We start from the raw sequence: 26,840 nt of genomic DNA, 5'->3' as shown, positions 1-26,840 counted from the left end.
GATCACTCTTCTCTTTAAGAAGGCAGATCTGCAAAGCAGCTCAGGTAGAAATGCCAGCACTAGCTTCCTCCTGACAGCAGGTAATTCTTATATCTGGACAGAAGTGGGAGTGTGAAGAGTTATGGGAGTCCATCAAGGATCAACGAGTAGATGTCTAGATGGTTTTTGCAGTAGGCTGCCAAAGGTTTCAGACTTGCTCTTAGCTCTAACAGACCCACCAAGTGGTCTGTCCCTATTTTCCAGGGATCGTCCCGGATTTACAGAAGCCTTCCCGGTTTCTGATTTGATCCTGGAATGGTTTTTGCTTAGGACATCTATTTTCATCAGAGAAATGTAGGAGGGTATGCATAGCTCACCTTGTACTAATTTCTTCTCTCTCTTCCTCATTGTTCCATACCTGTAGAATAGGAATATTAATAGGTTGTCTTTGATGAGTTCTTTATGACAGTTTTTGTATTTACATCCTTAATCTGTACTTAATCAGAATTAGCTTTGGGCTTTGTTATGCAGGTCATTTCAGTGGCCTGGTTAGGACACTGAACTGAGCCATGGTTTGTTTTATACCATGGCTTAATTGTGAATGTGCCTCCACCACCCCCATGGGTAGCACAAACAAGCGTTTGTGTAGCTTATGTGCGGTTTGTTGTGCAAACCTGAGTAGTATGAAACAACACATGAACACTAAGCCTGAAAAAAGCCGAGCTTAGGTCTTAGCTCATCGGTTGTAGCCTGTCTGAAACAAACCATGATTTGGGGTTACATGACAAACCAGGTTATATACGTGGTACCTGAGAAGGGTTGGAAGATGGAGAGGGGAAGAAGCATGTTCACAGTGAAGTCATGGTTTGGCTTAGCATGTCACATGAACAAGGCTGCTGTGTGACTCCTGGGGTCCATCTGGCAACTGACTCTACCCCTTCTGCCATCTTTCTGGCTTGTCCTCCAGGCTGCCATTTTGCACCTGGCGAGTTGGTGGCCCTTGGGGTTCTAGCTGAGAAAAACACCGCGCAAATCCCAGAAGCCTTTGGGAAATTTGCTCACCCATGGAGGTAATGAGGTGCATCCAACTGAGTTTTCTTTGGAGTAGACCGATTGCAATTAACAAACTGGTTAGTCATGGTCCTTAGTTTCAGTGGGGCTCCTCAGAGTGGGACTAACATTTTGCACAACCCACTGGCTTCATTGCAAACCCTCTAGCTTTTGCAAGCCACAGTCATGGTGATGGGCCACAGGTGAGCGTCATTGTAACATCAGGAGCACCTCCCTTGACATGCTGGATTTTCTTATCTTTATGAGTGCTGGAATCTAAGGCATACAGTGGTGCCCCGCAAGACGAATGCCTCGCAAGACGAAAAACTCGCTAGACGAAAGGGTTTTCCGTTTTTCGAGGTGCTTCGCAAGACGAATTTCCCTATGGGCTTGCTTCGCAAGATGAAAACGTCTTGCGGGTTTGCTTCCTTTTTCTTAAAGCCGTTAATACCCGGGGAATCCGCGCTCTGCAAGACGAAAAAATCGCAAGACGAAGCAACTCGCGGAACGAATTAATTTCGTCTTGCGAGGCACCACTGTATATAAAAAAGGTAAAGGTACCCCTGACCATTAGGTCCAGTTGCGGACAACTCTGAGGTTGCACGCTCATCTCGCTCTATAGTCCGAGGGATTCGAACTGCCGACCTTCTGACTGGCAAGCCCTAGGCTCTGTGGTTTAGACCACAGCACAACCCGCGTCCCTAAGGCATATGTACTCTCTGTCATATTGAAATAAAAGGGATTGTGCTTCTCCCTGCCACACACCCTGGTTGTGTCAACCATAAAACCAAGCACCACAGCAATAAAGACATTATCAAAGTAACTGTAATTAAGGAGATAAGATATTTAGTGGCTGGTGCTAGGAGGTATATTGCTTCAACAAGATAACTAGTAGGCATAAAATGATTTTTTGGGGGGGTGGGTTTGAATTGTGTCTTGACTACTCTGGGTCAATGAACCTGGCCGGTCCTGCGGCAGAGGTTTTCCTCTGGCTGTCCCCACTGTCAGAGGTGACACGTCTGGCAGCCAGGGAGGGGCGTTTTCAGTATTGGCTCCTCATTTCTGGCCCATGCTTCCCAAACAAGCGAGGGATATACCTGGAGCCACTGTGATGTAGCTGCTCCTAACTCCCATCAGCAAGCATGACCAATGGACAGGTACAATGTGAGGAATAGTTCACAGCATCTGGAAGGCACCACATTGGCAGTGGAGGCTGGTCTATCAGGGCAAATGGGGCACTGCCCCACAAACTGGCCCCCACCTGCCTGCCTATTAGCTTCCTCCTGCTTAGTCCAAGTGTTGCGCTTGTACTCAGCAGGGAGGAAGATTAGGACAAAAGTAGAATAGCAGGCTTTGCCTATCATTAGCTTTGGCGCCACCTAATGTTGGGCTCCCTGCCTCTCACCCTACCGGTCCCCATGGGCACCGGCTACCACTGCACATTTACTGCCTGTGGGGTAGAGGAATGTGACCAAAGATGGCAAGGTCAAATTCCTTCTCAGCTATGAAGTTCAGTGAGTGATATTGGACCAGTCAGTATCTCTCTGCCTGACTGACTTCATAGATTTTCTTGTTTTTACAAGTGCTAGAATCTAGGGTATATGTGCTTTCTGCCATGCTGAAATAAAAAGTGTTGTGTTTCTCCCCCACTTCACTCCATGCCAGTTGTGCCAGCCATAAAACCAAGAGCCCTGGAAATAAAGACTTTATCAAACTTTTGATGGTTGCTTTTTATTTTGCTATACTGTGACTTCTTTTAAAAAGTGACTTGGTGTTTTGCTGCTGCTATCTCCTTTCATTGCTTTTTTTTAAGGCTTTCATTTGGTTTTGTGTGCTGCTGCTGCTGCTGCTGCTGCTGTGAATTGATTTTTTTAGGCTGTCAATCCTGGAAGAGCAGTGTAAAAGTACTTAAATGGGGGAAAAGTTTTTAAAAGATAAAATCCATCTCTTTCCTCCTAATGCAGTTGACTGGCATTCCTATGAATTGCTCCATCAAGTTGCAGCTGAATCTTTTCATGAAGAGAGTCCCCGGCATCTGGTAGGTAGCAAAGTTCTCCAGGTCCACAAGCCTGCTTGTTCTCAACCCTGTGACCCTCTGCTCTCTCCATCTTGGCTGTTCTTTTCATCCAGATCCACCCCTTCCTCAGCCAGCTTTGGACAGATCAGGTTGCTGGGGGTTTATATACTGTACACCTTAGCGCAAGGATGGATAACATTTATCAGCCTGAGGGCCACATTCCAATCTGTGCAGCCTTCCAGGGCCACATGTCAGTGTTGAGCAGAGGCAGAAATGGACAGAGCAGCGAATGTAAATTTTATCTGTGTACACTAGGCTAGTTTTTACACACCCACGCACACGCACACCCACCCCTGTATCCTCCATCCAGACAAGCAAGAGGCATTATCAGAATTCAGGGACCATATTCCAGCCATGCAAAAACAGTTGAGGTGAAAAGCAGAGCAGTTACCGTGGGTGTTTCTGGAGTGAGAGGGCGGCGTGGGAAAACTTCTCAAGCCACGCAGGGCCATATCTGGCTCCCTGGTCTGAGCTTCCCCACCAATGAGCTTTACAAAAAACCAAAGGTTTTGATGAGCGCATGCGTGCATGCATGTGCACACCTCCCCTCTCTACTCATGCAAGCAAGAGGCATTAATCACCGTTCAAGGCCATGCTCCATCCAGGTAACAGAATTCAAGGAGGGATGAATTCCTGGAGGAGCATTTTCCTTAAAACTATCTATAAGATCAACTATAGCTTGCCTATACAGCGAAGGGATGTGGCTAGGGAAAGCTCCAAGGACCCAATACAGAAGCTTGGAGGGAAGCATTTGGCCCCTGGACCTGAGACCTCCCACCTCTGCCTTCGCATGTAACATTCAGCTGGGCCCTAAATCCAGAAAGGAATGTTGAACCAGCGGTCACACCATCAAAAGTTATTGCAATTCTCATTGTTGTCCCCTAATCTTTCAGGCAAACAGGGTCAATCAAGACAGTCGTGTTACCTCTCATTTGGTTCTCAGAGGTGAGTTGTGAGAAGCTTGCAGTGGGCTGAATCAGGCCAAACACTGTTGCTTCCTCTTTTATTTTTTATTTTTTTAAAGTGGGGGTGTTTAAACGTTTGTTGGTCTTGTGTAAGCCAATTTTGTAATGGCTTATTCAACACTTGGCTTCAAGTTTTAAATCTTTTCGTCATGAATCACGCCTCTGTCCAGAATAATCTCTTCTAGAAAAAGCTCCCCCAACCCAACCCGTTTGTGAGAATGCAACTATTTTTGCCACTTTTGATACCGTCTGGATTAGGCTCTGCAAAATGAACCAAAAGAGGCTGATGTGCATGTAACATTGTCTCCCCTGCCAATCTGGGGCCACCCTTGGAAATGCTGCCTAGACCCTGGAGCCCAGCACTACAGCGTGTGACAGGGGGACCTTTTCCAATCCCCAGGCCTCCTTTCCTCTTGTGCCACCTTCCAGGGGCTGCCTGCTGGTGGTGAGCAGGGCCAGAGCCCTGTGTGCATCCTCTGAAGAGGGTGGCAACACAAGAAGAGGCTTTTTCAATGATGACTCCCCCTTTAATTAATGCTCTCCACAGGAAAGCAGGCCTGGCGCCATCCATGTCAGCTTTTAAGCATCCTAGAGTAGCATTAGCTTTTTTTGCTGCTGTATCACACGGTTGACTTATGTTAAACTTACAATCTAACTCCCTAGATACTTTTCACATCTACTGCTGGCAGTTCAGGTGTCCCCTGTGTTATATTAGGGGAGGGGTAGTACCTCTGGTGGGAGACACATTGTGCGCCTTCTGGGGTAGCTTGTCTACCTTGGGTCGCCACCTTGCACTCAGCTTATCACCTGTGGCTCCTCTAGAAGTTGTCAGCCAGTGACAGCAGTCCCATTCCGGGAATGGCTTTGCCAGGCCAACTATACCAGGTGAGGGTAGACAATGGGTCTCACACCCTCATTGAGTAAGGGACTTTGCCTGCATGCGAAAAGAGGCTCCAGCAGATTGAGCAGACAGGACCAATAGTGGAGCCAAAGATCAAGAAGGAGGTTTCTGCTGTAGAGGGAAGTGAGGGGCAGATGGGGCTCTTCAACCCCATCTAGGAGAAGAAAAACTGACGCTAAACCTCCGCTGCCTTGCGGGATATCTTTGGGAGAAGAAAAGGCTAAGGAGTAAACCCTACAAAATCTTGGGTGGAGTCCCTCACAGGGTTGGATAATGCCTTCTACACCTCCTTCCGGCAACTCCTGCAGCCAGACTGGTGCCAAACGTATTGCTCTACTTTCCTTTGGACCACATCAGTGAGGCTGAGGGGGGGATCTTGTTGTCCGGGCAGCCCAGGAACTCCATACACAGGCACACTCCATTGTCTCGCAGGACAGACGGATGCCAGCAAAAGTAGTTATTCTCAACTTAAATGAAGAACCTGACATTTGTCCCTATTGAAATTCATTTTGTTAGTTTTGGCTCAGTTTTCCAATCTTATATAGTAAAGATTAATCAACAAAAGCTATTTTGTGAGTTGGAGAAAGAACTGGAATTCTGGAATTCCTAATCTATCTCTTGGTGTGGGAAAATACCCTACCCCAAATTGTAATTATACTACTAAGCATTCCGTTAGTTGTCCCATCTGAAATACTGTCAAAATACTACTACTACTACCACTACTACTACTACTAATTTATACCCCGCCCATCTTGCTGGGTTTCCCCAGCCACTCTGGGCGGCTTCCAACAAAATATTAAAATACAGTGGTCTGTTAAATGTTAAAAGCTTCCCTAATCAGGGCTGCCTTCAGATGCTTTCTAAAAGTCTGGTAGTTCTTCTTCTTTTTGAGTGGGCGTTCCACAGGGCTGGTGCCACTACCAAGAAGGCCCTCTTCCTGGTTCCCTGTAACTTGGCTTCTCGCAGTGAGGGAACCGCCAGAAGGCCCTCGGCGCTGGACCTCAGTGTCTGGGCTGGACGATGGGGGTGGAGACGCTCCTTCAGGTATACTGGACCGAGGCCATTTAGGGCTTTAAAGGTCAGCACCAAGACTTTTAATTATGCTTGGAAACGTACTGGGAGCCAATGTAGATCTTTCAAGACAGGTGTTATGTGGTCTCGGCGGCTGCTCCCAGTCACCAGTCTGGCTGCCGCATTCTGGATTAGTTGTAGTTTCCAGGTCACCTTCAAAGGCAGCCCCACATAGAGCGCATTGCAGTAGTCCAAGCGAGAGATAACTAGAGCATTCACCACTCTGGTGAGACAGTCTGTGGACAGATGGGGTCTCAGCCTGAGACAGAGATGCTACAGTATTTTATATGGAATGAAAAAAATCACCTAGGGTAGCGGCCAAAACTCTGTATTTTTTAAAAAACCAAGCAGTGGTGGTATGACAGTACCTAGCAGAAAGGGTACACAACAAAATTGACTAAGTTAAAAGAATGTTTTAAAGAAGATCCACTGTTGGAGGTGGAAGAATTGATAAAAAAGAGATATGCTTAAATATATGCTGTGTTTTAAAGTAAAGAATTGGGAATCTAAATTTGAAATTCTTCTCTCAGTATTAGCTACTATAAGAACCTCTCCCAATATTTTCAAATTAGAGGTGCGACCTCTCTGATATGGGGAAGTCAGGAAAGAGGGAAATTGGAAATTCTATTTATCTCTCATTTGGATAAAAGCATAATTCTGTAAACTTCTGCAAGATTCTGTAAACTTTGGTTGAACTTGGATCAAAACCAGGATACATATGTTAGAAATGGGTGTGAGATTTGGATCAAAGAATAACCAGGCAACAATGGAACTTTATTTGGGACAATTTCCATTCTAATATAATTCCAGCAAACCTAAAGGAGAACTATTTTAAAACCCTCTGTCAATGGTATGTAATGCCTTTTAAATTGAATTTAATATACAAATTAGGATTGGATAAATGTTGGGATATGTGGATCAAATAAAGCATATACATATATATCTTTTGGAATTCTTCTCAAATAGAAGTATTCTAGAAATTTGTTCAGGCGAATATCTCTGATATGTTAGGAAATCATATACGCTAGGAACCTAAAATATTTCTGCTTGGTTATCTAAAAGATCCCATTCTGGAAAATGATCAAGAACTAGTGCTCAACCTTATAACTGCTGTTGTTTATAATATCTAAAAACTGGGGGCAGAGGGAGTATATATCTTACTGCATATGAATAGACTGAAAAAAATTTGGTCCATAGTAACTGTGATTAAGCTAACATTACAAAATAATACATATAAACCAGCCAAACAAGTTCATGGGGAAATGAGTATTTTTTGTAATGTTTTGGAGCCGCAAGTCCAACCTTATGCTGCTTACAGCCTGATGTATCAGTATTTTTTATGCTCTTTATCTTTGGTTTATTAGGTTTATTCATAACCTTATTTATTTTAAAATATGGACACCCATTTCTTCATTTTGCGCAGAGCGGAGAGATCGAAGGTGATGTATTCACAATGTACCGTACCTTTATGGTGACTATCCCTGCGGTGCTGAACTATGCTCAGTATATCCTGGTCGGCCTGGGAGGTTTACTGCTTGTGACTGCAACTCTTCTTGGGCTCAGGAGCAAGGTAGGAATAAAACGACATCATTATTATTGATTGAATTATGTAAATTATTATTTCACTTTTCCATGTAAATATGCACTAAGCTGTTTATGACAAAAATCCAAATTGGTGCATAATTACAACATCAATAAAATAATAAATCAAATCAAAACTGAACCCCTGAAATCTTTGCTCCTTAAATCCCATGACTGACTTGCTTTCAAACTGGAAAATTCATATTTGTTTCAGAATGCAGGTTTTGGCTTTCCTTTTTATCCTCTCACATTTTATAAAGGAAGGCCAAAACTCAGAGCCAGGCTGTGCGATCTGCAGCAACTCCATGGCGTGACTCTTGATGGATTTGCACCACCAACTGAGGGGGCAATCTAAGGGGGTGGCATGCTTTCATTCCCATTTCCAATATGGGAAGTAGAATGGCAAGAAGAAGAAAAAGTCATATTTACATTCCCCCCCCCCCCCACAAAAAAGACTAGTTTTCTACAAGTTGGGAGGTTTCTTGTATTTAACATGGTGTGCATTCAAAAATGCTATTTCTGCACCGGCTGCTGAAGGTGGTACATTCCTTGAACAGCTGTCTGATGTGATTCTGTCACTCTTGAAGTTCAGCTGTATGTAGAAAGCTTTGCTTTTAAAAATGAAATAGGTCACCTTGTAAAGAAACATAAAGTACCGGTAGTTGTTGTAGAAAGCTTAGAGGGAGATGTTTGAAAAGAACTTTATTCTCTTTCCAACCAGGAAGCATAGACCTCGGATACTCCTGATTCCACCCTAATACATACCTTGTGACTAAACTATATAATGACACTAGACAGGCAGTAATGAGATCTCAACTTTTTAGAGGCTGGAGAAGGGAGGTATACCACACATTTCAGCCCAGAATTATGCAGTTGAAATCTGCAGTATTTTTTAAAACATTAAATTAAATTAAAGGAAATGCCTGAAGTCTTTGTCCTATCAGTTTTTAATCCCTATCTGCATTGAAGTGATTTGTCAAAAGGCTTGTGCATGCCATGACTTGAAAAGGCATTTCCAAGGATCTTTTGACAAGACACTTCACTTCCTGGATTTCTCACATCATGCGCATCCACACTTTTTTAAAGTGCGCGGGAGGGAGCAAAGTTTGAGTGGCTTTGTTTAGAATGTGACTTGGAATGTTGTGCTGTACCAAAATAGTTACCAAATCAGTAGGGTGACGTAGCAATGAGTTTTCCCACTGGCGCCTTCTTCACTGGCAATGTTTTAAGCAGGTGCATAGAACCCAATGTTTATAACTCCCATCACCCCTGGTTATTGGCAATGTTTGCTGGGGCTGAAGGGGTTGGACTAGATGACCCTCAGGACCCCAACTTTACAATTCTATTATTCTGTGACTTGTGGAGGGCCACTGGCCCCCCACCCCTGATTTGAAGGTACTCTGTAAATCTCCTGGTCACCATCTGCCAAGGTTGGTGGTGCTACATTGTTAGCGTTGAAAGACGGATGACCAGTGATGTGAGTTCTAGCTGTCAAAGGGATACAGGTGTGCGCTAGATGCTCCATCTGATGCATGGGACGAAGTGGACTCTGGGCAACCATCAGTTTGTTTGGAAGGTGCTCCAGTGATTTTGGCTGTGAGTTTTGAAGATAACATAAACAAGTATGTTAACGGGCTATTGGAGTAGGACAGCTTTCTCCAACCTGGTGCCCTCCAGATGCCCCTTCCCTGACCACTGGCCAGGCTGGCTGGGGCTGATGGTAGTTGCCATCCAAAACATTCCCACATTGGGGAAGACCAAGAGAGGGGCTACTAAATTAGCTACTAGAAATTATTTTCCTGTTTTTGAAAACAGGAAAAACCTGTCCCTTCAAAAGCTTGCAAATGTTCACAGCCATGAGAGAAATCAGTTACCAGTTGAGTTGAGTTCAACATTGCTAGGATTTCCTTTTGGAATCCTTTTCATGTGTGCCATTAAAAATAATTGCAATCTATATTTGAGGTGACCAGGGGGTCGGGGAGCTAGCAGCAGCAGCAGCAGCAGCAGCAGCAGCAGCAGCAACAACAACAACAACAACAACAACAACAACAACAACAACAACAACAACGTATTTATACCCCGCCCTCCCCGGCCAGAGCTGGGCTCAGGGCAGCTAACACCAGTAAAATTACAGTAAAAACATAGGGGGGGGGCAATTTAAAATACAGGTTAAAGTGCGATTTAAAATGCATCCTCATTTTAAAAGTAGCCCATAGTTAGAAAGGAAGTTGTTCTTGCCCCTCCCCCATTCTTTGAAGCTGCCTGAAGGAGCCTCTCCTGTCTGCTCTGGGCTGCTTTGTATAATTGACTTAAGTCTGTTCAGTTGCAAATCCCTTTGTTGCAAAATGTTGCAGGAGGCAAGCTTAAGCAACCCGTTCTGACACGGACTCTTAAAACCATTTAAATTGATAGCATTGTATCTACTATTCATTAGGTTTGCTTTGAGTTGGTCATGCTCCTCGGAAGTTGAAAAGTGTGTTAGAATCACAGAATCGAAAGGGACTCTGAGGGCCATCTAGTCCACCCCTGCAACGCAGGAACCTTTTGGCCCAATGTGGGGCTCAAACCCACGACCCCGAGATTAAGAGCCTCATGCTCTACCGACTGAAATAAACTTCAGAACTGTATTAATTTAATCTTACCCAGTTTTCGCCAATTTAGGGAATCTAGGCACTACTCTAGGATTGAATGTGAGGAAAAAACAACATCCGAGGAATGTTAGGGAGTAATAAAATAATACATCTTATTCTAATTGCCCCTGCTAAAAAAATTGTGGGTTTTGCTGTCACCTGGTTATCTTGATCTGCTGGGAAAAAAGACACAGTAGTAAAGGTTGAGCCATCTGGTATGGATAGCAGTAGAGGGGTAATAACCTCACTCCTCAAATCTTTATAAAGAGTGCAAGCCAGAAGCACATGAGCTACTGACTCAATACGGCCATCTCCACAGGGACATAAGGGTTTTCCTAGTGGAATTTTAAAAAATCGACCCTCAAGTACAGCTGATGACTTTGGGTGTTCCCATCCATTCTCCCTCCATGGGTTCTGGTGAGGTCTGGCATGGCCTGTAGGATCAAATTTGGCAGACTTTGCCACCACCTGACCAGTGCTGGAAGCCTGGCTTGCTGCAATAGGGAAGGACTACTCGGAGGAAAGGTGCACAGCTCAGTGATCCAGGTTCAGTCTCCGGTTGAAAGAATCTTGGGTGCTGTAGTCTTTCCCCTTTGTTGCCTCCAACGCTTGGCAGCTCTGAAGTCAGAACAGGGAATAGATGGGTAGATATGTTCCTTGTTTACAGGGGCGCCGACTTATAAAAAATATTGGGGGGGCCCATACCGGGGTCCTGCCCCGGGAAGTTTTCTAAATTTTAGATGAAAATTAGTGAGTTTTAAAGTTTTTTAAAAGTATTTTAGAGTCATATGATCAACATTAGAACCCCGAAAACTCGACTCTCTATAACTCCACACTCCGGGAAACTCGACAAGCCTGAAACACTTTTTGGCTTTGAAAAAAGAAACAAAACATAAACACGCACGGTATTTTCGTAAAAAGCTAATTTAATTTACAGTAACAATTATGCTTATAGACTATTACAGAGCAGTGAATATATAGCTCTGAAAAGACTGAAATGATATTTAAATAAATCCTAAACTATCATTAAAAGAATAAAACATAAAATATTGCTGTCGCACAGTAATAGCACTTTGATTAATAAGTGAAATAGCTAATTTAAGCTTACTTTGAATAAGGCTGAGGGTTCATTAAATAAAAATAATATCTCAAAGTTAATGCTTTAATACAGTTAATAAAGTTAATACAGTATGCCTAATACTGTATGTAAATACTGTAATACTGTATGTAAATAAGACCCTTTAATTGGGTCTTACACCCTAAAAATATTTAAGTATTTGAAAATAACTAATACAGTACTATAGTAATATAGAAATACAGTACTAAACTAGTACTAATATTTCGAAACTGAAAATTTAACATTCTGTATGTATTTAATTCTCTATTTTATAAAGATTTTTAATATCTGACAGTGAGTTTGGAGTAGCCCAATGCAAAAATCCTGAGGATCCATGTGGATCCATGCTTTGTAACCACGTTTTTGCACCACTGTGACCCTAGGCAACAGTGGGTGCGTGATTTTTTGGGTGCAAGATGTAGCCATGGACATGCTATGTGATCTGATGGTGAATTTGGGGTGACCCAATGCAAAAATCCTGAGGATCCATGTGGATCCGTGCTTTCTAACCACGTTTTTGCACCACTGTGACCCTAGGCAACAGTGGGTGCGTGATTTTTTGGGTGCAAGATGTAGCCATGGACATGCTATGTGATCTGATGGTGAATTTGGGGTGACCCAATGCAAAAATCCTGAGGATCCATGTGGATCCGTGCTTTCTAACCACGTTTTTGCACCACTGTGACCCTAGGCAACAGTGGGTGCGTGATTTTTTTGGTGCAAGATGTAGCCATGGACATGCTATGTGATCTGATGGTGAATTTGGGGTGACCCAATGCAAAAATCCTGAGGATCCATGTGGATCCGTGCTTTGTAACCACGTTTTTGCACCACTGTGACCCTAGGCAATGGTGGGTGCGTGATTTTTTTGGTGCAAGATGTAGCCATGAACATGCTATGTGATCTGATGGTGAATTTGGGGTGACCCAATGCAAAAATCCTGAGGATCCATGTGGATCCGTGCTTTGTAACCACGTTTTTGCACCATTGTGGCCCCAGGCCACAGTGGGTGCGTGATTTTTTTGGTGCAGGCTGTAGCCATGGACATGCTATGTTATCTGATGGTGAATTTGGGGTGACCCAGTGCAAAGATCCTGTGGATCCATGCTTTGTAACCACGTTTTTGCACCATTGCAGCTCCAGGCAACAGTGGGTGCGTGATTTTTTTGGTACAGACTGTAGCCATGGACATGTAATGTGATCTGATGGTGAATTTGGGGTGACCCAATGCAAAAATCCTGAGGATCCATGTGGATCCGTGCTTTGTCACCACGTTTTAAATGGGGAGGGAAGGAAAAACACAGAAGGGACAAGAAGCACAAGAGGGGTGTGCGGAGAAGCAGCTGGCTAAGAATGCAGGGGAGGAGTTTAACGGGGGGGGGAGGAAAGGAAGGCAAAAGTCCCCCCCCCCAAGCCAGCCCTCTCTCTCTCTCTCCCACCTGCGAGTCCCTAGAGCACGGAGAGGAGGAGGTGGTGGGCTGGAGCCGGCACGCAGTGTGACTAGGAAAGAATTAGAAGGAAGGACTCGATCCTTTCCTTAACCCTCTGCTTGCCAGGAGGGCAGGGGATTCCCTGCTCTTTGTTGAGTTTGAGCAAACGCAGCAACAGAAGCAGGTGGGCAGTAAGACCCTGAGGCAGAATGCAGGAAAGCAGCAGCTTCCGCCTTCCCTCCGTCTGACCGCCCGATCTTATTTTTGCCTGATTTTTGCCTTGCCCCTGCGCTCGGGCGAGTCAGCTCCAGGGACCACACATTCGCTCAATAACACGCACAGACATTTCCCCTTACTTTTTAGGAGAAAAAATCTGCGTGTTATAGAGCGAAATTTACAGTAATAATTTTCTTAAATTATTGGGGGGGCTGAGCCCCCCCAAACGAATTTTTGAGGGGGCTCGGGCCCCCTCAGGCCCCATGGAGTCGGCGCCTATGCTTGTTTAAGATCAAGAAGTGGTGGCGAGGATTTCAGCTCAGGATCAGAGTTGGGATTTTGATATGTCTGTGTGCTCTTGTTTTTCTTAAGCAGCAGGTCCCCAGGTTGGCTGCCCAAATACTTTCAGGCAGGAATGGGGGGGGAAGTTAAAAATAGAATGAAAAAGGCTGAACTTTGTAGGGGGAGGAATGAAGAGTTATTGAAACAAGCAGGGTGCTCAATTCCTGGGTCAGAGACTATACTGAGACCAGTCAGAAGCACATAACTCACTCATTCCTTGTGGTTTTATTGTTTGTTTGGAATGCCTCTGGTCATGTGCAGTGTGCCTTTGAGTTAATACACCGGATGGGGATCCTGGCTGTTTTGCAGGGAGAAGGGTTTCCAGGCAGCGGGGGGGGGGGAATTATTTCTCTCCACCTGCCCCCAACCCCCACTTCTCTTTTCACGAATAAAACACTTGGTTCCAAATAACTACTTGGTTGGTGTACAAACTCCGAGTAGGTTCATGCAGGCATAGATCACTTGATTACTGTGTCTTCGACAAAAGGCAGCTGAATGTGTAAACTGACAGTTTTTGAAAAGTGGTGTGGTAATCATACGTATGATTGGCTTGGGGTCAGAAATAGCCAATTTCAGCAATTCCCAAATCACATGCTCTCATGAAGACACTGGGATTTCCCCCATATTTATCACCAGCCCTCACTCTTCTGACAAATTCCTTATCCAAAATACCATATTTTGTGTTTTTTATATTCTAATTTTATGTTGTGAACCACCCTGAGATCTACGGGTATAGGGTATACAAGTGCATCCTCCAGATGTTGTTGACCCCAATGCCCATCAACTCCAGCAAGCACAGCTCCCCTTTCCCCTCCCTGAAAATTTGGGGAAATGCTGGCCCATTAGATTCACGTCATCCTTGATGTGAAGAGATGAGTGATGAGTAGACATAGAAGTTTGGACCAAACTATAGTTCTTTACAGGGTTGGGAATCTGTGGCTTGTCGGCAGTTGCAGGACCACAGCTCACATCTCATCTGGCCATTGGCCATGTTGGCCGGGGGCTGACGGGACTTCTTAAGTTCAACAATATTTAGTTGACATTTATCTTGCACCTTTCTTCCAACATGTGATCAAAGGCAGCATAAATGCAATTTCCAGGTGGCACCCATCCCAGGCACTGACCAGATCCAAACCTACCGTATTTTTCGCTCTATTGGACGCACCGGACCACAGGACACACCTAGTTTTAAGAGGGGGAAATCAAGGGGAAAAAATATTCTCCTAGAGCTTCTCGGGGCTGCGGGGGAGGCCCGGGTTCCCCCCCCCCCAGCCCCAAAGAGCAAAGAAGCCAAGACAGCGAGCGGGATCCATAGCCGCGCAACCTCTCCAGCCAGGAGCTAAACCTCTCCAGCGCAGCTAAAGAAGAAGACAAGGCAGGAAGCGCGATCCATCCCGCTCGCTGCCTTGGCTTCCTCTTTAGCCTTGCGCAGCATCTTTAGCCTTACGCAACGGGATGGATCGTGCCCGCTGTCCACCGGGGCTGGACTAGATGACTCCTGGGGTTCCCTTCCAACCCTGCAATTCTATGAGCTCGGAAGGTGTCGGGGGTCTCCACCACTGGAGGCTTTTAAGCAGCGGTTGGGGGACCATCTGCCTGGCGTTCTTTAGCTGTGATTCCTACATTGTGAGGGGGCTGGGCTAGATGACCCTCTGGTGGCCCCCCCAACTCTATACAGTCCTACAGTTCTGTGGCAGGAGATCCACAGCCACTTCACACAATGCCCACTCCCAATTTTCATCGGAGAGACACTGGCTTCAGTGTCTAGGTAGGTACCCCCCTACCTGCCACACTTCCCCCACCCCACTTAAGGTGAGGGAATTCCTGCCCAGAGAAGCTCCCAGGCGAGGCAAGGGTTAAGATCTACCTCTGGTGGAATGCGCTCGCTGCCCTGGCTTCCTCTTTAGCCTTGCGCAGCCTCCCACCGGCTGGAGAGATTGCACAAGGCTTTTCTAGAGGAGGGAGAAGGGACTGACTGGCCGCGTCAGTCCCTTCTCCCCCCTGGGGAAAAGCCTGCAAGAGCCGCGCGAAGCTTGTGTGGGGCTCTTGGGGGCTTTTTCTGCCTGCCTCCCCCCTGCATTCACTCCATAGGATGCACAGACTTTCCCCCTTAGTTTTTAAGACGGAGAAAATGCGTCCTATGATGCGAAAAGTACGGTACTTAGCTTCAGCAAGCTGGTGGCCTCATGTACCAAGATCCATCCTCCAGGACCCATCTTCTACCCATATGATGTTGCTGTTGTTCACAAATCAGCCAGTTTCCTTCCTCCTTCCAGTAGTAATAACAGTTACTGGCTGCTGATCAAGAAAGTTATCAAATGTTCTGCTGTCCTGACTACACTCTAAATTTAGAGTTTTTCCGTCTTCCTCCCCACCCCACTGCTATTACATTTTAAAAAGTTATACATTAGCTATTTTGTGAATAATGTGTCCAGTTTGGTCCTGTGCAATACTGATTCAATGGACAAAATTCCCCTATGAAGGCATAGTGCTGGTAGTTTGCTCATTAAGGGCTGTTAAGTAGCCTTTCAGCTCCAACTTGCAGCTCCAACTAGAGTGCATTCCTTGATTTCCTTAGCTGATTGTTTTAATATTCATTAAACTTTTAAGCATGATTTTTTTTATCAGCTGGAGTTCTTCTGAGATGCTGCCACTGTTGGGCATAAAAGTATAAGAAGGTTGAATCCTGATTCTTTAAAGCCCACTTTGTTTAAAACAATAAGAATTCCTTCCAACTCAATTGCACAGCTATCTGTGATTCGTAGCCTGGATTATCAAGTAAAAAATATGACTATAGTAATTAAATGAAGCTCTAATCTCACTCAAGCCAGTTGAGAATGGTGTTCGCGTGAAATCTTCATTCTCTCAACAGACATTGAAAGATGGGCCCACTGAGATGCGGACCCAGTCTGCCACAAAATTTTCTAATCCTGGATCCGGCCCTGGCTATAAGTATCAGGGCCCGCAGGTAAGAGCCCCCTAGATGGGAAGCCTTATCCTGAAAAAGCCGGGCATGCAAACAGAGAACTCTTTCTCTCTCTCGCTGCTTCTTGCCCCATTGGGAAATCTGAGCAAAGTGAAAGTGGCAGAGGGACAAGTAGAGCCAAACACTTTGCCTGGACCCCAAGACGTGCAAATGCCTGAGCCAGCCGTGATGCATGGCCAAGTTCTGTCTGTCTTTCTCTCTCTCTTGCCGTTGGGCTGGCTGTCTATAATAGTGGCCTCCCTTGTAAGCTGGTTGTGTCGACAGACAGATTGAAAAGCCCCCTGTGAACTAAAATAACATACAGGGTGTGTGTGGGGGGGGGGTGTATAACTCATAGGGGAAGCTTGCAGACTTATAACTCTTGCCTTAAATTTCCAAAGGGAGAAGATTTGAGTTTTTAAAGCATTGCTTTAAAAAAACAAGAGAGAGAGAGATGTGAACAAACCATTTTTGAATCTGGCTTGAGAACCAACTTTAAAAAAAAAAAAAATCCTAAGTAACACTTGACATCTCTTAATAAATCTAAGATGGAAATCATCTTGTATCTAGAAAACCAAACATTTTCTACCAAACATTGAATAAATTAGACTCTATAAATTAGTTCCAGTGATTACTTTGATCTTATTCTTCAGATGAAATTATTATTTTTTAAAAAACAAGATCATCCCTCACTTAAATGATAATCTTCTCCTTTCTTCAGATAAATAACCAAACAGACCTAGTAGTAGAGCATAAAACACTGTTTAAACCAGACTGATTGTTTTCTAGGGAAAGCTCTTTTTATTTTGGAGTAGTAATAAGGGGTCAGGACCTAAAGGGACCGACCCCATCTCCAAAGAAAAAAACATCAACTCAGCAGCTCGGAAGGAAGCGAAACTATAGGTGGATACATGAAAATAAAAGGTAATGTCAACTATTGTAAAACCAAAGTATCTTCATTCTGTTTAAAACCTTCTTGGTTTTAAATGGCTGCTTCAGTGGTTGGGTGCTTTTAAAATGACGTAGGCGCAACAGTGGGCATCTTGAGTTCCACTCAGGTAATCCCTCTTGCTCACAACAGCCTCCTGGGATCCCCTTCCTCCAGCACCCCATACCCTGCTATTGCTCACCTCATTTTTCTTGAAAATAATAATGATGATGATAAAGCTGGATCCAAGTTTATGAAGGCCTGCTTGGGATTTTGGGAAGTAACTCTTTGCTATAATTCCAATGTAAGAAATACATTCCGGATCAGACATCCTAGTCCACATTGTTTTTGAAGGTGTCTTTTGAAACTATCTACGCACAGCTCCCGAAGTTTGGGAGCTTTCTGCCTCCCAACATGGGGTTTTTGTTTTAGTTACCAACAGCCTTGCTAAGATTTCTTCTCCAGGAATTTGCCTCAATGTTGTTGTTTTTCAATGCCATCTAAACAAGGTCCATTATCTTACAACGGTGAATCTTATCAGGTATGTATTGTGCTAAGAAGTTGCCTACTCTTGGTTTGTCTGGAATTACTGCCTTTTGGCTTTACTTAAATTCTAGCGTTATTGGAAAGATGAAATATAAGGCAGCGAAACAGATAAAGCTGTTGGTTTATTCTGACCAGCTGCTGTAGGTGTGAAGGTAATGTGAGCTTTAGATATTTGTGCAGTTTGCATATTCTTACACAGATGGAAATTAGCCTGATGGAGGGATGTATCAATTCTGCCTCTTCAGTATCTTGTTCAAAGGTGCCCTTGTGTGGTAAAGGTTGGTAATGTGAGGGGAAACCTCAGTCACCTCAGTGTGGTAAAAGATTGAGGCTGTGTTTGGATGTAACACTGGACTATGGTGAAGTGACTGCGGCTCAGGCTTGGCTACTCTTCCCCTTTCTCCTTTTCCAGCATGGCTAGGTGGAAACTGGAAGCTTTCACTTCTGTGTTTAGCTGCAGCTTAGCATTATGTCCAAATCTGGGCAAGCCAAGGCCAGTCAGCTGTGGCTTACTTCCGCCTTTATCACCCTGGTGCCCTACAGAATTTTTGGATGACAACTCCTATCATCTCATACTACTGGCTATGCTGACTAGGCATGATTGGAATTGTAGTTCAGAACATCTGAAACAAGCAAATTTCAAAACTGTAGTCTTTGAAGCTGGCATGTTGTTTTGTTTTTAAAAAACAGAATTAAAATTAATCACAGTGTCTGGACACAACACTAAACTATGGTTCGTTTAAAATGGAAGTGACAGCTCATAGCCACACTGAAGAGGAACAGAAAGGGCACAAGCCTGAGGCTCTTGCACACAAACACTTAGTTAGCTGTGCTGTGAGTGTTGCATGTGAAGCAGGCCAGATTCCTGCTGTGTGGAGGTGCGTTCTGGTAAAATGTTCACTTTCTGCAATGGATGTGGTACAATGGTACCTCGGTTCTCAAATGAAATCTGTTCTGGAAGCCCATTCGGCTTCCGAAATGTTCAAAAACCAAGGTGCAGCTTCCCATTGGTTGTAATAGCTTCTTGCACTCAGCAGAAGCCGCGTCGCACGTTCGGGTTCCGAAAAATGTTTGAAAACAGAAGCATTTACTTCTGGGTTTTTGGCATTCAGGAGCTGAAATGTACAATAACGGAGGCGCTTGGGAACCGAGGTTCCACTGTAAGCTGAGTCTCCACACCAGGATTTATAAGAAGGATCAGCCCAACTGAAGCATATGCGAACTCTCCTTTCTGACAGTCCAGGTTCTAACTAGACTTTTCTTGCTTCTTTCAGAGAGAGGCTCGAGCAAAGACTCCACAGATGCCAAATCTACCAAACCGCCAAATTCAGGATTCAGAAACTACACCTCTTCTGCAAAAGGACTCAAACACAGTTCACTCCAGCATTTTTCCTGATACTTGATACCTCTGTTCCTCTTCGCCAAGGATCCTTAATGAGCTATTAGCAGTATATGTGGCCTGGGTGTGGGTGGGCCCAGCAGAACAAACTCAGGTGTATTTGCACTGACTCTGGAAGAGTGATAGGTACACGTGGTTCTCCTCTTCTTACACTACAGTAGCTTTCCAGAAAGCTGACCCTTTTGAAAAAGTAAAGGTGGTTATCTCCATGCCCTGAGATTTTAGTGCCTTCACTCCCACAGCACCATCTTCCCATTACAACCTACCAAAAGTTTCATGTCAGAATTGAAATTGGGTGGGTTTGGAGAGCAGGGTGGAATTTGCATCTGTGGAAGCTACATAGGCAAGATGTCAGAGTCTCCCCCTGATTTTATCCTGAGCACAACGCCTTGCACTCCACAAGCAATTAAATGCTGTTGTCATTTTTGTATGTTTAAACCCAGCTGGAAACATGATGCATCCTTCCTTGCTCATGTGCGCACAAACGACACTTGGTTTTCAATGCACAGCATTACAGAAGAAACACTCGGTTCTTCTCCACATCAGGGTTGCTGAGGGTTGTAACAACACGGTGCTAATTTTGGGGTGACAGAAGGGAAAGTGCCTTTATCTTAAGATTATTCTGGGTACCAGAGTGGGACAGTATCCTTGACTTATCTCACCACCACCAAAGTGTTTCCAGTTTCAGACTTCTAAGACTTTCCACTTTATCACAGCTTTGCTACTGGAAAGGACCTGTTTTTAACAACTGTTGCCAAACACCATTTCATCCTATTTTCCATGCCATAGTATACAGAGAATATTCCAGGTGTGTGTCTTTTTTCAAGAGAAAAATTAAAGTACTCTGAGTCTTTCATTAAGGTCTTTCATTCTTAGTGTGTCAATGCAGGGTTGTGAAGAGGGGAAGAGGGAGAGAAGCATTTTAGTGTTGGCCTGTCAAAACAGTCTTAGCGTGTGTGGTGGGGGTAAGATTTCATAAATGATGAGAAATTTTTATTTGTTTGATTATTTATAGAAATGCTTATAAATCACAGTTTTGGGATGCGGAAGTGCTATACAATTATTATATATACAATACAAAACCTCATAAAAACTGAACTCGCATATCAAGCAGCCCACTTATTACAGGAATCTTTTTTCTTATTAGTCTTCATAAGCCCTGACAGTATAGAAAAGTTTTCAGCAAATATTTAAACATTAATACAGAAAGTGCCTGCTGAATCTCCATTGGTGAAAATGTTGGGGCAAAGTGGGGGACTACTATGCTTGGCCTTCCGGTGGTGTTTGACTCCAGTTCCGATCGTGCCTGATTGCTGGCTACATTGGCCAGGACTGATGGGAGCTAGAGTCCAAGAAACAAATTCCCCATTCCTGTGGAAGAGGATTGGGAGCATTAGGAGTAGCACTTTAGCACTTGGCCACTGGGCGGAGATATTGCTACATGGTAGTAAACAAATGTTCCTTAGCTACATCAGCCAGATCCCCTCCCTCCTAGTTTTAATGTTTAATCTGGGTTAAGGGAGAGTGCTGCCCTTGATAAACCTGGGCACAGTGAAAAAAGCATCATGCTGGATTTCCCCTGTGTGGTTTGAATAGCATCCAGCTTCTCTCTCTCTCTCTCTCTCTCTGTGTGTGTGTGTGTTTTGCAGAGGAAGTCCGGTCACTTTCACCTGCTGTGGTCAACCAGCTGCTTTGAAGTCAACCTGTCTGTGAATCATTAGCTACTTAGAACATTGCAAATAATTAATTGCATATATTCTGCAAATAATTACTTGCATGCTAGAGTCTGCCTTTTCCTCCAAAGACCTCAAAGTTGCATGCATGGTTCTCCTCTGCCCACAGTTTTTTCCCTCACAGCAAATCCTGTGATGTAGATTAGGCCGTGATGGGCCCAGAGTCCTGGAGGGAGCTTCCCAGGCAGACTCTGCTTTGAGCCTGGTCACCTCTTTTTTTTTTATAATAATTTTTATTCAATTTTTAAAACACATAATTAAAAGACAAACACATCACAAAATACAAACAAACATAAACAAATCAAACATAAAAAAATTCATAATCTTTCAAGAGGTGGCAGAAAGATATATCAAAATTTGTCTGGCAGGGCAAAAAGCCCAGAATTAAGTTTAAGATTTTAACTGATGCAAAGGATAGAGGGGGATTTGCCCTGCCGGACTTAAGATTATACTACGAAGCAGCAGCTTTCTGCTGGCTGAAAGACTGGCTACTTCTTGAGAACACAGACATCTTAGATTTGGAAGGATATGATAATTGTTTTGGTTGGCATGCATACTTATGGTATAACAAGGCAATGGTGTACAAAGGTTTTAAAAACCATACTGTTAGAAAAGCATTATATAATGTTTGGAGCAGATACAAAGATCTACTGGAAACTAAAACTCCCAGGTGGTTGTCACCAATGGAAGCCAAGGGGGTGAAAAAACTTAATATGGATTCTAAATGGCCAAAATATTGTGAAATCTTAGAATATGAAGGTGAAAGGGTTAAGCTTCAGAGTTACGAAAAACTAAAGTCCAAAGTTCGAGATTGGCTGCATTACTATCAGATAAATGAGACATTTAAAGAGGACAGGAAAATAGGATTTCAGAAGGAGAGGTCAAAGTTAGAAACGGAACTGTTAGAACCCAATACTAAGAATCTGTCAAGAATGTATAATTTGCTGCTTAAATGGAATACACAGGAGGAAACGGTGAAATCAGCTATGATTAAATGGGCATAGGATATCGGTCATGACATTATGTTTGCTGACTGGGAACAGTTATGGACCACTGGTATTAAGTTTACGGCATGTAATGCCTTAAAAGAAAATATAATGAAAATGACCTACAGGTGGTACATGATCCCAGTCAAGCTTGCAAAAATTTACCATTTGCCCAATAATAAATGTTGGAAATGTAATGAGACTGAAGGTACCTTTTATCACCTATGGTGGACCTGCCCGAGGGTGAAAGCATTCTGGGAAATGATCTATAATGAAATTAAGAAAGTCCTTAAATGGACATTTACTAAGAAACCAGAGGCTTTTCTCCTGGGCATGGTTGGCCAATTGGTGCCAAAGAAGGATAGGACTTTCTTTATGTATGCTACCACTGCAGCAAGAATTCTTCTGGCAAAGTATTGGAAGATGCAAGAACTACCTACTCTTGAAGAATGGCAGACAAAGGTGATTGACTTCATGGGACTGGCAGAGATGACCGGCAGAATTCGTGACCAGGGGAAAGAGGCAGTGGAAGAAGACTGGAAGAAATTTAAAATATATCTTAAAAACTGTTGTAAAATTGAGGAGTGTTAAGATGTCAAGGGGTAAGAAGCAGAGAACTACAGCTGTAATTAACAAATCTATGGGAATTTAATGAAGGGAACTAAATGGATAAATTGACTAAAGGGTTGCTAAAAAATTTTAAAATAAGGATGCAGCGAAAGGGAGGTAAGGGGAAGTCGATTGAAAGAAGTTACAAGAAAATAAGAGCCTGGTCACCTCTAATCCTAGTCCGCATTCCCACCATACCTTTAAAGCACTGTGAAACAGCTGTGGCCTCCCCCAAGGGATTCTGGGAGCTGTAGCTTGTTAAAGGTGATGAACATTGTTATGAGACCCCCTATTCCCTTCATAGATCTACAGTTACCAAAGTTCGTGAGAAGAAGGCTTGGCTGTTAAACTACTCTGGAAATTGTAGCTCTTTGAGGGGAATAGGGATCTCCTACAATGTTTACCAAACTATAGCTCCCAGAATTCTTTGGGGGAAGTCATGCCCGGGCGGATGTGGCCCTAGCCTAACACTCCCAACTAGTGTATCACACTGGGAAGGTTTGAGTCTTCCAGCAGCTACACTCTTCGTACACAATTGCATAGTGTTAGCACCAACCATGAACTAGAAGTACAGAGTGTATTGTTGTTTATCTTTGTTTATCCCTACTTGAAGGCAATGGCTGTCAGGCTGCCATGCAGAAACCTGAAGAGCCTGTCTTTTTTGTTCCAGAAAGCTGCACAATATTACAATATTTTGCCACTCCTTTCAACGAACCCAAGGTGTGACGTACAAATTGGTTCTCACCCTCCCCAGCAACCCCAATTTAGCTCCAAAATAACCCTGGAGTAGTTTTTATTTTATTTATTGAGGGTTAAAGGTTAAAGGTAAAGGGTAAAGGGACCCCTGAGTAAAGGGTAAAGGGTAAAGGGTAAAGAGTCCAGTCGTGGCAGACTCTGGGGTTGCAGCGCTCATCTCGCTTTATTGGCCGAGGGAGCTGGCGTACAGCTTCCGGGTCATGTGGCCAGCATTACTAAGCCGCTTCTGGCGAACCAGAGCAGCGCACGGAAACGCTGTTTACCTTCCCGCTGGAGTGGTACCTATTTATCTACTTGCACTTTGACGTGCTGTCAAACTGCTTAGGTTGGCAGGAGCAGGGACTGAGCAATGGGAGCTCACCCCGTTGCGGGGATTTGAACCGCCCACCTTCTGATCAGCAAGCCCTAGGCTCTGTGTTTTAACCCACAGTGCCTTCCATGTCCCTTGTACCAACTGAGTTCTACTAGGTCTAGATCCATTGACGTTAACTGGCCCAAGTTAGTCATCCCGACTTGAAAGCCTTCCCCTCATTCACTTGCCAGGGCAGGCAGGGTCCAGTACTTACACTGGCTGCACTTATGCTGGCTACCCCAGCAGATGATGTCATTGCTCCTGGTCTGGAAAAACTCCTGGAGCTGCACTTCTCTGCATTCCTCCTCCCATGCTCTCTCTGGCCCGAGGGACACAGCCATTCCTTTCTCCTGGGGTCCTGCCAATGGACCATGGCCAGTGTACTGATTGAATCATGACTATTCATGAAACTCCAGTTATTAATAGGATGTAAACACTTCTTTGTTTTGTTTCTTCTTGTCATATGGACAAAAGAAAGTTGTCCTCTGATCTCTCTGCCCCCAATCTCAAAAGCTTTGGCATGAAAGCTAATAGCTCAAACCAGCCTGGCACAGCTGCTTGCAGCTGGCATCTCAATGCCACCTGCATGCGCTTGGCCTTCAAGTCAAGCATTAAGCAACCCTGGAAAAGTGCAGCTGACCGAAGGTGCTGGTGCAGGCCTGTAAATCATTGGAGCAGGCCACAGGTTTGTCGAAAGACTGCCAGCAGCCTCAAAGGGTCTCCGCTCCCCTTTTTATACTTTTGCCTCCACTCGCCTGGTGCTTTCTGACTGGGGGAACAGATGAGGAGGGGTGTGCAACAAGCTCAGTATGAAATTGCATGCATTTAAGTGCAAAAGAAAGGCTCAGTTCTTCTGTCAGTTCTGGTCTGGAAACAATTTGGACCTACTGGATTATTTCACACACACATCTGGAGTGGCTTTTCCTAAACTTCTGTTGTACTCCATCTTCCATCAGCCCCAGCCAACATGGCCAATAGGCAGGGATGATAAAAATTGTAGTCCAGAGATAGCTAGAGGACACCAGATTGTCGATGACTCTCTTGTGTTTTTGTGTGTGTGTGCACACATACACACACATGTAATATATAATATATAATAATGGATCAACATAGCTGCTGGCAGTTTTGGACACTCCTTGTCCTTGTGGAGGAGTTGTGGCTGTCGCGATGAGCTCTTGCATGTCAACATTCACCCCTGCACCACCGCCACTGAGCCATCATTTTGTAATGAGCTTTGTTCCCTGTGCCACTGTTTTGGATCTGGCTCCCACTGGCGAAACTCAAGTTTCTCTGATCTACTATCCCCCTGCATTTTTTTACTAGAACCCTGACGTCTGTCATCCAGTTTTTGAGAAAAAGGAATTCTTCCCTGCCAACCCCCATACCCCAGCTCTCTGAAACAGAGATATTTCTAATTCCACTATTTCCTTCTGCTCCTCCTCCAGTTCCTCCTGGTTACATAATTCTCATTATAATTTTGAGATAATGAAAGTGGTGCAAAACAGCGTCTTGGGATAATGGTCTCCTGCTACTACCCAAATGTCAAGGCGAAGTCAATGCAGTAATCAAGGCCGCTTGTTAAAAGGCAAAAGGCAAAAGGCAAAGAGGTGCTTGTTTCCCTAGCCAAAGACATTAATCCCCCAGCTGATTTCCCCCAGTGCTGGCTGATTGATCGATTTACTGCAGTGTCATTTTGATCAGAAGGAATGCCAGAGAAGGAATGCAAATTTAGAAACGCAAAGCAACTTCAATCCCAAATACACACACACACACACACACACACACACACACACAAAAAAAATGCAACATATCTCTTCACATTAATATAGAATGAAAATGCATAGAGTGACCCAGTGGCTCTTTAATTGCAGTGGGACACTCATAAAGACCCAGGCAAACAGGTAAGTCTTTGCCTGGTGCCAAAGTGGCACAAATGGTGCCAGTTGCACTCCCAGGGTGAAGTCGCATCCACAGTCTGCAGCAGAGGGGACAGTCGCCTCAGTGTTTGTACAGGATGAAGGCAGATGAGGCTACCTCCTTCCCAAGCCATCAGTGGCCACTAGGCATGATGCCTGTGTTGAACCTCCAATGTCAGAAGCAGTAAGCCTCTGTATACCAGTTGTTGGGAAACACAAGCGAGGAGAGTGGTCTTGCATTCTGGTCCTGCCTGTGAGTAGACTGCTGGATCAGGCCAGTAGCCCACCTAGTCCAGCCTCCTGTTCTCCCAGTGGCCAACCAGACCCGTGTGGGAAGCCGGCAAGCAGAACATGAGCCCAAGAGCAGCCTTCTCCCCTCCCACGGTTTCCAGCAACTGGACCTCCAAGGGGCCACTGTGAGAAGAGGGTGATGATGGACTAGGTGGCCATTGGCCTGAACCAGCATGGTTGTTTTTGTGCTCCTATGTTGAGACTGGCTACTGGCTCCCTTTGCCCCTCCATAGCAGGAATCCCACCCAGCCCAATGCAGCACACAAGCTGTGTATTGGGGGTGAGACCCTCTCCCTCTCAATTCTGGCAGACTTGCCCAGACCTCAGCAGGCTGCCCTAGATGGCTGGTTTGCCGATTTAGCTTGGCAGGCCACTGGTTATAAAGTGAACCCATTTAAAATGCATCCAAAATACCATAGCAAGGGGTTAATGGACTAAGTGGCATTTCTGCAGCATTTGAAATGGCAGGCATGCAGTTCATTTAACTGCTTCTTGGTGGCAACACCCAATTCTCGGCTAACCTTTCCTTTATGGTTACAGATAGGTAGCCGTGTTGGTCTGCCATGGTCAAAACAAAATAAAAAAATTCCTTCCAGTAGCACCTTAAAGACCAACTGAGTTAGTTCTAGGTATGAGCTTTCGTGTGCATGCACACTTCTTCAGATATCAGGTATCTTCAGATATTCAGGTATCTGAAGAAGTGTGCATGCACACGAAAGCTCATACCTAGAACTAACTCAGTTGGTCTTTAAGGTGCTACTGGAAGGAATTTTTTTATTTTGTTCTTTCCTTTATGGGGCTGAGTTGGACTTTTGATTAATTGCTTTCCGCAACATCCAGCAACAAAGTGCAAAGAGGCTCTTGCTATAAGCTCGAAAGTTAGACAACTAGCTCAGAAGAATGATAAAGCACAACAAAACTATTATCTTATATATATTTGCATAGGAGGAACCAGTAGACTCTCTACAATAGGCTGTAATGTAAGGATCACAAACACATA

General features: G+C 44.4%; 1 protein-coding gene across 3 annotated transcripts in view; it reads left to right on the top strand.

The window, feature by feature from the left end:
* The window catches only part of SCARB1 (scavenger receptor class B member 1), a 64,088-nt gene extending 44,035 nt beyond the window's left edge, over positions 1 to 20,053 (top strand). Inside the window, exons 9-14 of one of the 3 annotated variants that reach the window (XM_081841625.1) lie at positions 2,994 to 3,067; positions 4,000 to 4,051; positions 7,467 to 7,613; positions 16,232 to 16,327; positions 17,114 to 17,248; positions 19,073 to 19,207. In XM_081841625.1, coding sequence (XP_081697751.1) covers positions 2,994 to 3,067; positions 4,000 to 4,051; positions 7,467 to 7,613; positions 16,232 to 16,327; positions 17,114 to 17,227 — 483 coding nt within the window. In that variant the 3' untranslated portion in view covers positions 17,228 to 17,248; positions 19,073 to 19,207. Of the gene's footprint in view, positions 1 to 2,993; positions 3,068 to 3,999; positions 4,052 to 7,466; positions 7,614 to 16,231; positions 16,328 to 17,113; positions 17,249 to 19,072 lie in introns of all 3 variants that reach the window. The other 2 variants (XM_081841627.1, XM_081841626.1) reach the window with 2 other exon arrangements.
* Positions 20,054 to 26,840: the final 6,787 nt, after the last annotated feature.

Source organism: Podarcis erhardii, assembly GCF_964252035.2.
Source record: "Podarcis erhardii genome assembly, chromosome: 15".
Lineage (NCBI taxonomy): Eukaryota > Metazoa > Chordata > Lepidosauria > Squamata > Lacertidae > Podarcis > Podarcis erhardii.
Note: the sequence above shows the minus strand (reverse complement) of the source record. Positions and strands in the feature narration are given on the sequence as shown.